The sequence below is a fragment of the Mchenga conophoros genome, linkage group LG15 (genome assembly GCF_057382185.1).
Source record: "Mchenga conophoros isolate Kocher_MC1m ecotype Shallow Benthic linkage group LG15, M_conophoros_male_GT1.1, whole genome shotgun sequence".
Classification (NCBI taxonomy): domain Eukaryota; kingdom Metazoa; phylum Chordata; class Actinopteri; order Cichliformes; family Cichlidae; genus Mchenga; species Mchenga conophoros.
In genome coordinates this window covers 8741490-8754818 of record NC_140540.1, presented here as the reverse complement: position 1 = coordinate 8754818, position 13329 = coordinate 8741490, and the positions used below count along the sequence as shown (strand labels likewise).

The following is a 13329-nucleotide window of genomic DNA, read 5'->3' as shown; positions in this document are numbered from 1 at the left end:
GTCACCGGATCGCAATCCAATAGAGCGCCTTTGGGATGTGGAAGAACAGGAGAATCACATCATGGATGTGAGGTTGATAAATCTGCAGCAATTGTTTGATGCTCTCATATCAACATGACGTAAATCTCTGAGAAATGTTTCCAACACCTTTTTGAATCTATTTCATGAGGAATTATGGCCATCCTGAAAACATTTGGTGGTCCAACCTGACACTAGCAAGGTGTACCTAATAGTGTTCTTCAACGATTAATAAAGGCGACACCAGATCCTTGTTAAAGTTAAAAAGGTTTGGCCTGCTATGATAAGCTACAGCCAGAGTGGAAGAAAATGCTGTCTGGGTCTGGTTCTATACTAATGTTTCATAGTGTGACATGAAGTAAGTTGTTATCACAAGCCATACAAAATATTACCTTCTGCCCAGGCTACAGTATGAAAACCAAGGACTTAACAGAATGGATCCAAAATAAATCCACTGATATGTATGAAAGCGATGAAACTAAGGGGAAAAAAATAAAGCAGCAAGTTCTCTGCTGGTGTGCGAGACCTAAAGAAACTCAACACCAGCCTCAAGCAACACCCCCATCGCCAACCTGACCACAGCTACCGTACCCCCTGCTTGGTCTTCATACCGTAGCCCCCCCCCCCCTCCAAAGCACCTTGACATCCCAAAGGGAAACAAATATCAATGGGATGTGCGTGGGTCTGGGAAGACATCAGGTAGGGAAGAAAAGAACTGAAAAGCAAAAAAAATGTGCATGCAACTACTTGTGTTAAGGCTGAAAGACTAGACGGTCTAAATATCTGTGGTGGTCATCACTGGAGGTGGTGTGTGTGTGGGGCAGCAGCAGCAGCGGCATCAATAATTAAAGCTAATCTCATTAGGCCTCAGATCCCTTTCAGACGCTTTTAATTAAATGATGAATGGCCTCCCAGCTGCCTGTTAAATAATGCTGCTCATGACATCACAGTGTGCATGCATGCGAGAGGTACAACATAAGGTAGATATCCTTAAAAAAAAAAGGGACACAAGGAGAGACTTTCAGTGCAGAGAAAGGTATGGTCTCTCTCGCACACACCCACACATGCAAACACCATCTGCTCGTGGATTCTTTATGCGGCTGATTATTAGAAGTTACGGCTGGCCTATGCACCACGGAGAGCGAACAGGAGTTAAATGTCTCAGAAGTGGCAAGCTGTTCCATCATACCAGGCCTCGAAACACTTCATATCAACTTCCTAATAAAATCACTCACAATACCAGATGTCTACAAAAAAGGAAGACAGATTGAGGGGAGAGAGAGTATATAAGTGTAAAAAAAAAAAAAAAAAAAAGATGGTCAAGGAGCTTAAAAAAAAGAAAAAAGAAAAAAAGGTCAGTGAGGAGTTCGGTGGGTGTGAGGAGGATAAAGATAAAGGAAAACAAAGAAGGAGAGACACGTAGACTACAGAGTGAACTTGGAGAATGAGAGCAACAGGTAAAGAAGAGGACAGGTAAGGGTGCCAAACCGCCTAGGGCTCGCAATAGCACGGACGCCGCTACGAGAACACCCATAATCCTGTTTCTCACCCCCCTGCTCTCTCCCTCTCTCTATCCTTCCATCCACCCCCTCCTCCCTCCCCCCCCCCCACCCTCGCTCTTGGGCTTGCTCTGTATCGGATTGCTGACTTCACAATAGGGCCTGAATCATCACTCTGTAGCCAGAGAGACACAGAGAGAGACGAAGAGGCGGGAAGGCCGGCGGGGAAAGAGAAGGTGGGACAGACAGTCAGTCAGACAGATCGAAGAAAAGGAAAAAAAAAATCAAGGACATGGAGCAAAAAAAAAAAAAAAAAAAAAAAAAAGAGAAGAAGAAGAAGAAGAAGAAGAAGAAGAAGAAGAAGAAGAACACGACAAAACCAAAAACAACAACAACAACAAAAAAAAAAGACTTCATTTTTCTCTTTGGATATCACTGCTGCAATGATGCAGTTCAGATGTGGTCGCAAAAAACCAAAACCAAAAAGTCTTTCATGAATATTAAGATTAATAAATAATTTTTTTACTTTCAGTGTATCCAGTCATTGTTCTACTCCATGCAGAACTTTAGGCTAACACCAGCACCAAATACAAAGCACAAACATGTAAGAAATTAATATCAATATTATTTTAATGTATTCAGGAAGGAATACTCTTAAGAGACAGGAAAGCATGAATTGCACACAAGTGCAAAATTCCAATTCCAAACTGTCAGATTCGATGAAAAACTGAAGATCTTTTGGTTTTAAATGGATTTTTTAAAATATGTGACTTGGCCATGCTCATGACTATGAACACTAATAATATAAGGCATTAATCTCTGCTTAAAACAAGAAACAAAGTGGCAGATAATGAAAACAGCCATTAGTTGTAGCAATAGTCAAGTCAGCACAGAGACACAGGTCACAGCCTCGCCGACCCCTCTCTCCCACCTCTCTGATTCTGCGCAGCTGCAGAGAAAGAAATCCAATCTCCCAGCAGAGCAACAGAGGAAGTTCTTGCGGCAGGCGAGGCAGAAGGTTCCTCCGTTACCAAAGCACAATTGTTGCAATTTCATTTCCTTCCCAGCAAAATGAGGAAATATGCTCCTCTTTTTGGAACCAATGGCAGATGAGCATTAGCCAGAAGTTGGGGCCGAACAAAAGGTGGGCTATATCGACGGCTCTATTTATGGAAGTTACTGCAAACAAAGAAGAAAATGTTTTACTATTTTAATAATGACTTCTTCTTGGGGTTATGCTTTTACATTTTAAACGTGTTTTATCTTTACGGAGCAAATTCAAAGCATCAGTTCAGCACGTCAGTTACAAAAAAAAGAAAAGAAAGAAATAATAACCAACTATGTTAAAATGTCACATCTGGCAATATAGGGATTTTCTTGAGAAGTCTCAGAGTAATCAATAAAGTGATGAGTCTTGGCAAGAAATACATAGCCCTGATTGACTTCCATTAAACAAGCATGGCCACAGTATTAGACAGTCTCCACTCAGATGACCTCAGCCAACCCACACCACAGAGAGTATATGCGTATAACAGAGAAAGAAACACCTACACACTCGTACTCTCACACACCAGACACTAAAGCACACATATCATGTGGTTTCCTGTCTGGTGTGTTCTTCTAGAAAACCCACGCCACTTGCTCTGGCTTCTAGATGGATTCTCCAGTCTGTTTTGGGGGCTTTGACTCTGTCAGGCTTTGAGTGGCTCAGGGACTGTCTGTGACCCGCTGACCTCACACCTAGCTGCCTTTCTCTGGCCAGACAGACTCTCACTCTATTCTCATATACGAGTTATAAATTATCTGTACCAAAGCATGGACTGAAGGGCTTTTGGCAAAAGACAGATGTTTTGGTTGTTTCACACATCTTAAATAATAACAATGTGCAGCACCAGGACGATTCATGTTATGGATGCACTAAGCCAAGGAAAAACACTGTGCTGTGCACTTCCCTACATCTTTATTACAGTAACGCGCAACTATGCATTCCCACATGGGTGGAGCTGTTGGGAATCTGTTGTGAGTCTTATCCATTGTTGCACCAGTGCAACAACAGGTTTAGCTTATTTAGCGGTTCAGGTGCTGATGGGTGATTTAGTGACTGGGGAAAGAAGTCCCCCCCACACGCACCATTTAGATCAAACGGTGTTGCCATGGTAAGCCCAATTTAACTCATTGGCCAAAAACTAGCATTTCCCGCTAAAATTGTAAGCACTTACCATATTGGGCTCATGCTAAAGTTTGTAGCTTTAACAATATAATGTTTAGTCAACCTGAATACTACATTAATATAAACTTTGGGATGGAGGCTCAGAGTTTGTCGGTCCTTGAAAGGCATTCCTTTAATTAAATATATGTACATATTGAAATTCTGAGCATTCTTCTGCATGCAATCTTAAAACTATCATAACTCCTGCTATTATGCTATGATTTTCTAAATCTGCTCTCATTTGCTTGGTTTTCTTGTCACGGTTTCTCTGCAACTGCATGCAGTTTAATATCATTTAGCATTTATTGTCTACATTGTGCATGCCATATTTCATATCCTGCTCTCCCTACTCCTCTGCCTTCTCCTGTGCTGATCAAAATAATCTGCAGCGTTTCTTGCACAGAGAGAGAAGACTCACTCAGCAACACTCAGCTGTCAGCTACACATAAATCTTACGAGAAGCACTGTACACCAAGCTGAAATTGAAGTGCCCCTCGGTGCCCCAGCTAGGATGCCAGCCTACCAGAGGGATGCCAGTGGGGTAGCTGTTACACTCTACACTTCAGTGATCTGTCCCGTTGCCGGGCAGATTTTGAAACGGCCATCTATGACGCCAGTGCAATCTTAGCAATCAGGGTTGGGCTGTAGTCATATTAAGCTACTGCTGCTGCATGTAAGTTTGTGTGAATGTGTCTGTATGGGGTTGTAGGGGTGAAAGAGGGGTGCAACCTGACCCCTTTCCTTCTCCTACTTGGTCTCTCGCTCTGTGTCTCACGCACATGCACACACACTAGGACAGCTGCCATACTAGGGGCCTCTCCCAGTGCACCAGAGGAAAAGGCTAAAGCTAAAAGAACCCTTTCCCCTCATGTTTCAGACGCTTTTTCTTTCTTCTCCATCTCTCTTACTTTTTTTCCCTTCAGGTGGCTCAACATTTTAAATCCTGCAAAGCTCCCTGGGGTCAACAAATGCTCCTGCTCCCCCATCTCTCACTGCTTCCACCTCCACCAAGCCAAAGACTGGAGACTTCAATCGGAGGTCTGTTGGATCAGGAGCTCTTGAGACTGTGTGTGGAGTTTGCATGCGTTTTCTGTTTTCTGTGTGTGCACTGAATGACTGACGCTGATCTGTCAATCCAATCTCCTTAATGTTCACAGCTGAATTCAAATACAAATCGTTGTATTCGTCGACATCATCTTACAGAGCATCACCTAAAAACAACAGCTTTTCTCCAAAGCGAAACAAAATATGCGACAACAGGTGAAGCGAAACACCTCAAGAAGCTGTAAGCAGCGCTTCGGAGCGAACCATTGCAAGCGCCATCTCAGGCTCCTTTCTAGCGCTCCCAGAGGACCCCAGACGGCAGGCTGGCTCTCGACAGGCAGGCGGCCAGAGAGGACGCCTGACCATAACCCAGATGACGTGCGATGGATGTGGTGGGAAAAGGGCGGGGTGGAGGAAGTAAGGGTACTTTAAAGGGTAAAGAGGAGGAGTGGGGGTATTAAATATCAACAGACAACTCCCCGAAACCTTGTGTGTGAGGTCTGAGTTGTTTTCTTAGTCACCCGAGACACGCCTATTTCAATGAAGGAGTGCGGGGAAAGAATTAGCCAATTTCAGTTTAAAGACTAAAACCAAAAGGAAAGCTTGAAAATTTTTTTACAAGTATAGGATAAGTTTATAATTTAAAATGTTCAGTCAGATGTTAAAGCTGTCATTCATACTTAGAATCAAAGGTTTAAAGGTTCAGCTGTAATCAGACTGAAACAATACGAGCAAAGCTGCAAATTAAATTTCCATTTAAAGCCTTGAAAAAGAGGTTGAATGTATTTGAGGTTGACATATTTTGAACCGTTTTTAAAAGGAAAAAATGGCATATGTCAGCTGTTTTAACAGTTTCAGATGAAACTGCAGTTTTCTTTATCTTTTTGATAAACCTTTGAAATTAGACTGCAGTTCAAAGTTTAGCCATATATCTGAAAACAGTGGCCACCTTATAGTAATTCAGTCTCAGTCCTTAAGTACAGTTACAGCATACTGTCGGGTGTTAGAACTGGAACTAATGACCCCAAATATCACTCAATTTTTCCAATAACTGAAAGTAGTGTTAGTGCAGGGCTATTATATTGACCTGTATTGATTTTAGCTATGTCCACATGTGAAAACCATATACCGAGTTTCCTAAATACCAACACACCTGAATTCTCCGGTTGTCCAAGTTACAAAGTAAGCTTTGGCCCCTTTACAGAAAATGCTGAGCCTGAACATTTTAGAAGTCACAAATCTGAGCCTATAAAACCATCGAACTAATAAAAATCTCTGTCCTTGCTCCGATATCTCATTTCCAACACGAACAATTAATCAATGTCTTTGAGCCGCAGCTCAAATTCACTTATAGATGATATCACTGCCCTATTTAAAGTAGGTGAAGTAACTGTGGAATATGCACATCAATATTTGATGTCGCGATAGCGGCAAGACAAGATGGATGTTTTTCTCTGTTCTCTCTTTATTTCTGTGTTTTTGTGTTCTTTAGTGTGCGTGTCTGTGCGTGTGTGCGCGTGCATTTTATGTATGAGTGACATGTACTCCGCTGGGGTCCGCCTGTAATCCAACCTGAAGTGAGGCTAACAGAGCAGCACAAAAAGTCGGGGGGGAAAAAAAAAAAAACAACATACTTCGTGGGCTCTGTCCCACTTTGCGCTATTATTACTGTCGAGGCTGGCAGGTCAGAGAGAGGGAGGGAGAGAGAACGCTGCTTCATGGAGGAGGAGAAGAAGATGAAATTACACCTGTTCTGGTGGCTGACTAACGACTTTGAAATGCGAGTGGCCCTCGCTCGCCGCCAAAATCATTTTCCCAACAATACGGCCTGATCTTTAAACAAGCAGAACTGGGACGCTGCGCTGACGTGACGCAGAGATGGCCCGCTGTCCTGGGACGCTCACAAACCCTCGGGCTCAAGTGTGGTGTGTGTGTGCGTTTGTGTGTCTGTGTCAGTGTGTGACTGAAATGTAAAAGATAAAGATAAAAATTACCTCCTTTTTCAATTTAATGAGTGATTTGAATTGCGTTACACACTTCGGCTCACAAAATTCACACACATGATTGTTAAATTGACATCTATGCCCAACATTGTTTCTCCTGAAGTCTCATTCACTCTGACTGGTGCCATATGGTTACTGTACGCTCACTGAAACACAGCTGCTGTGTATTAGCCTGGACACACACACACACACACACACAATGTATGTCTCTAATGCACCCATTCCTCACACTTGTGTGGCCGATACAAGGTATACTTACTCGCTCAGCCACACACACTTACATACAGTAGCCTTTAACTCACCATCTGTTCGCTGAGGTCCTGTGAGGCCTCCATGGCTCCTCTGGCTTTGATCTGCCACACACTTGAAAGCCAAAAGAGAAAATAGGGAAATAAAATAGATGTCAGAAGCCTAAAAGTGACGCTTTGTTTACTTAAAAGTAAACAAGATCATCTGATAGACTGAGATGTTTTCCACCAAAATCCCAGCAAAAACAAACCACTCTTCTGGGAGTTTCATGGCTTATATCGTGAATGAAATCGCGCACGGTTCAGCATTTAAGTTACTTTGTACGTGTGTGTGCATCTGTCGGTTAGCCCTTCAGTCACTGCGTTTATGTGTGAGCAACAGGAGAGCGAAGGAGGGAAGCGACAGCGTTAACTTCAGCATATCATCTTCAGCCGAGGGTGAAGTGGAGAGATAATTGCAGAAGTAAATATCAACAATGAAAATGGAGAAGTGTAAGTGATAGGGCCGCTTGGCTGCCTCTGGACCACAGACACAGTGGCTGGCTAGCGCACGAAGATAGTGAGTGACCCTATTAATACTAGACAGGAGACAGGTTGGCGGAGGAGTTCGGAGAAGCCTGAGGTGATTGTCTACAAGTTAAGCGAAGATGAGGCGTTGCGATCAGCCAGATGAGGACAGAAGCTACAATGCGTCCTCGTCTTGTTGTCGCTACTGTCATGCACGGAGTGACGCGGCAACAAAGGACTGCAAAAAAACAAAACAAAACAATGGAAAAAGGTGCCATTATCCCAACAGGGTGACACTGAATGGCTCCTTTCTGGTATGTTGCGCAAAAGGCGTCAGAAAAAAGAATAAGCTGCAAAAACACACACACACAACCTGCAAACACAAAGGTCCTCCCCGTCATTAGATCTGTTGTTCCCAGCAATGTGGTAAAGAGTGCCACTAACTGTACCTATCTCAAGTTCTCCATCAAAATACACTTTTTATTTTACTGTAACACTTTTTGACTGTAATCGTGAATACTACAATGTGCATACAAGTGTGTTGCTCTTTCTAAAAGACAGATACAAGGGATTTGTTTACTTTTACCACAAAGACTGATCAGGGTCTAAAATGTTTTTCCCAAAATATGGACAGGTATGAGCACAAAATTGGGGCACTCCAAGTTGTTCTTCAGTCTGCGCAGTGTTTTGTTGCCGAGTGTGTTTGCATGTGTGTGCACTGTGGAGTTTTCTGGCTCGATCCTTTAAACTAACTGGCATCCTTTTAATTTTTCATAGCGCTCAGCTCCTCCTAGCCTGAAACCGAAGACAATAATGCGTCTCTCAGGTGAATTGATTTGTGCCCAAGCCTCCCTGCTTCCCTCAACCCCCACCCTCTCTCTCCCTCCCGCCCTCTCTCTCTCACCTTTGTGGAGGACATAATCAGCCTTCTATTCGAGCTGGCTGGGTTTCACCCTTCCCTTCATGATTTATTCTTCTTTAGCAGAAACGTGATGGGCAGTAAACCCACAAAGAGCAAAGTTTACTTCATGCTTGTAATGGAGCATTTGTCTTAGTTTTCCTTAGTTGTTGTTTTTTTTTTATATTAAAGTATAGCACAAATAAGCCACAAGGAGTTTTGCTGATTAAAAGGGGATCTTTTTTTTTTTTTTATGTCAGAACTAATTCTTATTAAATGATGCTGTCTATCTGCCCCAGCTGCCCTGCACGGCCCTAAAACCCACCCAGCAGTTACCTGACACTAAACAGGGAATCAATAGTGCCTGCCATTTCCTTCGGCGTCCCAGAAGAGAGAATTATATTTCTCACTATGGCTATTGACAGCGACATAAGAAACACATATGGGACGGCAGAGGGTTAGAAAGTGGACCAAATAGCTACACCGCGGTAATTTCACGCTATAAAAGCCGAAGGAAGGAGAATGTTGAACAAACCGCAGACTGCTGCTGGTCGGAGTGGCTGCAGGGAAAAATCATATGTTAAATTTGAGTTTAACCTCGCTGTCTTAGCAATCGCTTATATGCAGCTATCGATCTTTAAATGACACGAGCAGTTTCCAAGATTACCAGTTAAGGATTAGTCTGTGCAAAATTTAAACTGTTTACACCCCCCCAAAAAAAACCCCTAAGGCCTCTGACGTTTAAATGGTCAATATTTACATTTGCTTTTAACCTAAAAAGTTAAAATAAACAAATAAATAAAAATACAATATTTTATTCTGATATGAAGACTCAAATCTTCATATCAGAATAAAATATTTTATGCTAGGCAGGTTTAGGCCTAACGCAACATTTCTATAAACAATGCGATATGCATATACGAGTTCATTTTTTTAAGTACAAAAAAAGATTTGGAAAATGTAAGAGTGCGATGCTGTTCTTTATTCTGGTCATTTTAAAAGGGATAAAACAGTGTGTTTTGCAGCCCTCCCCGTTTCGGGTCAGGGTTAAACAACATAAAACAGTTTCCAGATAATGAAACGGATACTCTTAGAGTTCTCCCACTAGAGGAAAAATAAAATGAATAAATAGAAACAAATGTGACGTGTTAAATACAGTTTATATACGGGATTATTTAATGCCTTAAGGTGGCCTCTAATTAACCGATATTACAAAGAACCAAAAAAACATTTAAACAAAAAATGTAAATATACTAGCAAACGCCAACACCCACTAAAAATCCCCTTTGGCTGCATTAAAATATTTAATCCTAAATATTTCACATTTCTGGTGGGATTATCATCCTTAGACCGAGCCGTAATGTAAAATGAGATAGAAGGCCAGTGCAGGAGTTTACAATTTTCCAAAAATTCTCCACACTCTAAATCTTGCGCATTAATGCGCGTTGTTTAAGTATGAGCCCTTAATGTGAAATCTAATCTGTATGGATTACGGCGCAGTAGGCCCCTATCAGATTTTGAGTCGGCGTGTAACTTGTCATGTTGTTAGAGGCAGGCCAATAGCCGGGGGCCATTCAAGCCCTGAGAGCCCGGCAGTGGTATAAGATTCCCATTTCCTACATATCAAATATAAACACAAACTCCACGTGGGATGAGAGCCGAGATGGAGAGAAAAAGCCATGGACACGCGGAGGGATGAAGACTGAGAACTGAGGGGACACCAAGGGGACTAAACTCCTTCACGTGTCCACAAACTGAGAGGGGAAAAAAGGATGGACCGCACTGACCTGCAGTTAAAGACTGATGTGTGACCAATAACCACCAAAAAATAATCACTGTAATTTTATCATTCTTTTCTTTTTAATAAGAAAACCCTTTTGCACAACTATTCAGTTTTACGGGGAAGGATCTGACGTAATTGTCTGTTCATTTATTGCCATGTTTCAGCAAAAAATTACAGCAACCACTAAATCTTTATTATTATTATTTTTTGTCCACTTGTTTAATATCAGGTAATCTATCGGTGTGCCGTGATTCCGGGGCTGGGATGAAGTCGGAGAACACACACTTAACACATCAGCGTTATTAACAGGCATGCACTGGCCTTACAACAACAATAACGTAAGGTAAAGACTTATATTAATAATAATATTATAGAAAACTGGACAGAGTCTATCACTCTTTGATGGAGGATAATTCATTTTAATGTTACTGATACATTTTACTGAATTGTTGTTGTTTTTCTTTCATATAAATGTTTTTAAATCGGAATTAATCAAACTCAACAAAACTATGACAGTTTTCTCGCTTCTGCCACCTGACCTACAATTTAAGTGTCTAATAATAAAGCCACAGCCGTCTGGGGAAAACACAAACTAGTTTAAACATACCTGTGTTAAACCTATTGTCGTCCCAGCGAGAAATCAGCTCCCAGATTCTCTTCACTTCTTGCGAGCGCTCATAATCAAGTACTGCGTGATCGCCACACAGCTCTCCCTGCCGTCTGCAGGCTGTCACTGACCGGGATCAAAACACTCAGCTACTGCTTGCCATTATCAGCAAGAGTCCAAAAACAAGCCGATGAGTTATTCAGAGTCCTTAAAACAATTTTACAAACTCAAACACGAGTCCCGAGGCTCGCTTTCGGTGACCGGAACGCTCGCCCCCGCGGGAAACAACATTATTTTCAGTCCGCGTCCAAGTTTGAGCACCAGGCAGTTCAGAGGCATGGGACATTATTGAAGATTGCTCCTGCGCATGCGTCCAGCTGCCATGCGGATACTACCGGGCAAGAGTCCAAAGAAGTAATGGGGTTCAGAGTGGGGTGGGGTGGAGGGGACCAAAATGATTTCTTATTAATAGTTTGGCCCAAATGATGTGCTCACAGTTTTATATATCCCACAGGAGCAAAAACATCTAGCTATCAATCTATCTATCTGGTCTCCAATTAGTCCATTAATCCAGTATTATAAAGGATTCAGAAAAAAATTTGTATAGCAAAAGTATATATAGACTTTTTACTGTATTTTTATATTCAAAAACAACATCCATAGAAAGCCAGCTTTTTAAAAATACACAGTACATATGTAAACATGAAAGGCAAAAATGCAAACTTATGCAAACACGTCAAAGGAAAATGTGGTGGTTAATCTGTATACAGTTACAGGCAGGGGATCAGACAGAGGACAACGATGCCAGAAAACACGCTGGAGATGCAACGAAAAAACAAACAGAAAACAGCATGAGAGTAAAGTCAGACAGGACTGTTTTGGAGACGCCCCAGAAAGATGACAGGCTTGGCCATGGGGTCTGTTTATTTGAAATATTGTTTGTTATGGCTTATAGATTCTCCGACTGTTGGGCCCCGCTGGCTTCGGATCAGCGCTCTTTTACCATGCTGTCATTTATTTAAGATCGTGATGTCAGCGACCACTCTGACTGATCGCTGATTGTTGCTTTAGAGATCCTGTTAATGTTCACACACGCATGCCCCCCCCCCACACACACACACACACACACACACACACACAGATACAAGAAAGTGAAAAATGCTTTCCACTACTTTCTTTTACTATCCCTCGCATACACACACTCACAAACACACAATTTTTGTTTATGTGCAAAGTTTTCTTGGTAATATTATGTAAGATGAAAAGAGCCAAAGTTTCTGTGGTTTCAAATGCTTTGCACAAACACTAAAAAACAAAAAAAAATTTCCTTGTTGGACTGGCTGGCAGTTTAACTGGCAATCCCAGAGACAAAAAGTCAAAGTCGCCCTAAAGAAAAGGCAGGAAAGTGGGAGCAGCCCTTTACCAAAACTATACCTTCTAATGGAAGTAAATATCTTTCTTTGTGTTTGTGGGTAAGAAAGGAAAGACGTATCTCACATTAAGTTTCATAGCCGCTTTCACGATGTTCATTTTTTACAGTGATCACCAAATGACAGGGCACAGAAATGAGGTCTGTCATCTTCCAAAGTCACACTACTGCACAATTTAACTTTTTCATCATTTATCACATGGAATTGGACAGGATAAGTAGTGCAAAGTCATTTGATGCCATTTGTAGCTGGCATGACATCGCATGATGACTGATATGTGTGTTTTGGCACCGCATTGGGCGGGTCAAATTCAAACCCTTGGCATGGCTTGTGTACAGGAACTTGCATGGCAAATGGTACCCTGATGGCAGAAGAAAGAGAAAGCTGTAGTTGCATTTTCTCTCAAATACACAGCAATTAGAAAAAAAATGCTTTATAAAATAGACTTAGAGTGTTATCTTGAAAGGAGGTGAAGCACAGTGCTCTGTGACTAGTACCCCCACTCTCTTTTAATATAAACACTTGGAAATATCAGTCTCATTTTCTTATTTGTCACCTAGTTTAAACTATGTAAACAGCCAACTTGTTGTTGTGCACGTGTCAGTCTGTTTTACCTGTGCTACCCCCTCGCCCCCTCTAACACCCCACCTCTGAAGAAAGTCTATGAATAGCACAGTTTAGCTGAATCCTTGTTTGACTCCTTTAATAAGGCCTAGCCTGTTGTGCCTTCCTGCTTCTCAGTCCAGCAGCAGAACCCGGGCCTGGACCCCGCCGCTAAGTGATTGACACATTCTGGCAGAATGAATTAAAACCTCGTGCTGTGACACATCCCAGAATAGCAAGAAGCTGTTGCTGAACTGCAGTCTCTAGTGCCGCATGTCAGCAAGCTTAAAAAACTTGGCAGAACATTCTGCACAAAGGAAGCATGTACAGGTGTTTGTGTGTTCCTCTCGGTGTGTGTGAGACTGCCTGTGCGTATGAGCCGACATGCGCTGACGTACGGTATGTTAATGCTTCAGCTACATCAGCAGTCTAAAGAGTTAATCCAACAGGCGGCCTAAAGCAGAGCCAGAGTGCCGATAT

General features: G+C 42.1%; 1 protein-coding gene across 3 annotated transcripts in view; it reads right to left on the bottom strand.

Annotated features, from left to right (window-relative positions):
• eya4 (EYA transcriptional coactivator and phosphatase 4) overlaps positions 1–11168 on the bottom strand; it is a 50268-nt gene extending 39100 nt beyond the window's left edge. For 2 of the 3 annotated variants that reach the window (XM_085245938.1, XM_085245940.1), the window contains exons 1-2: positions 10817–11167; positions 7076–7136 (exon numbers count right to left, since the gene is read on the bottom strand). In XM_085245938.1, the coding sequence (XP_085102064.1) occupies positions 7076–7108 (33 nt within the window). In that variant the 5' untranslated portion in view covers positions 7109–7136; positions 10817–11167. Of the gene's footprint in view, positions 1–7075; positions 7137–10816 lie in introns of all 3 variants that reach the window. The other variant, XM_085245939.1, reaches the window with a different exon arrangement.
• Between the last annotated feature and the right edge of the window lie 2161 nt (positions 11169–13329).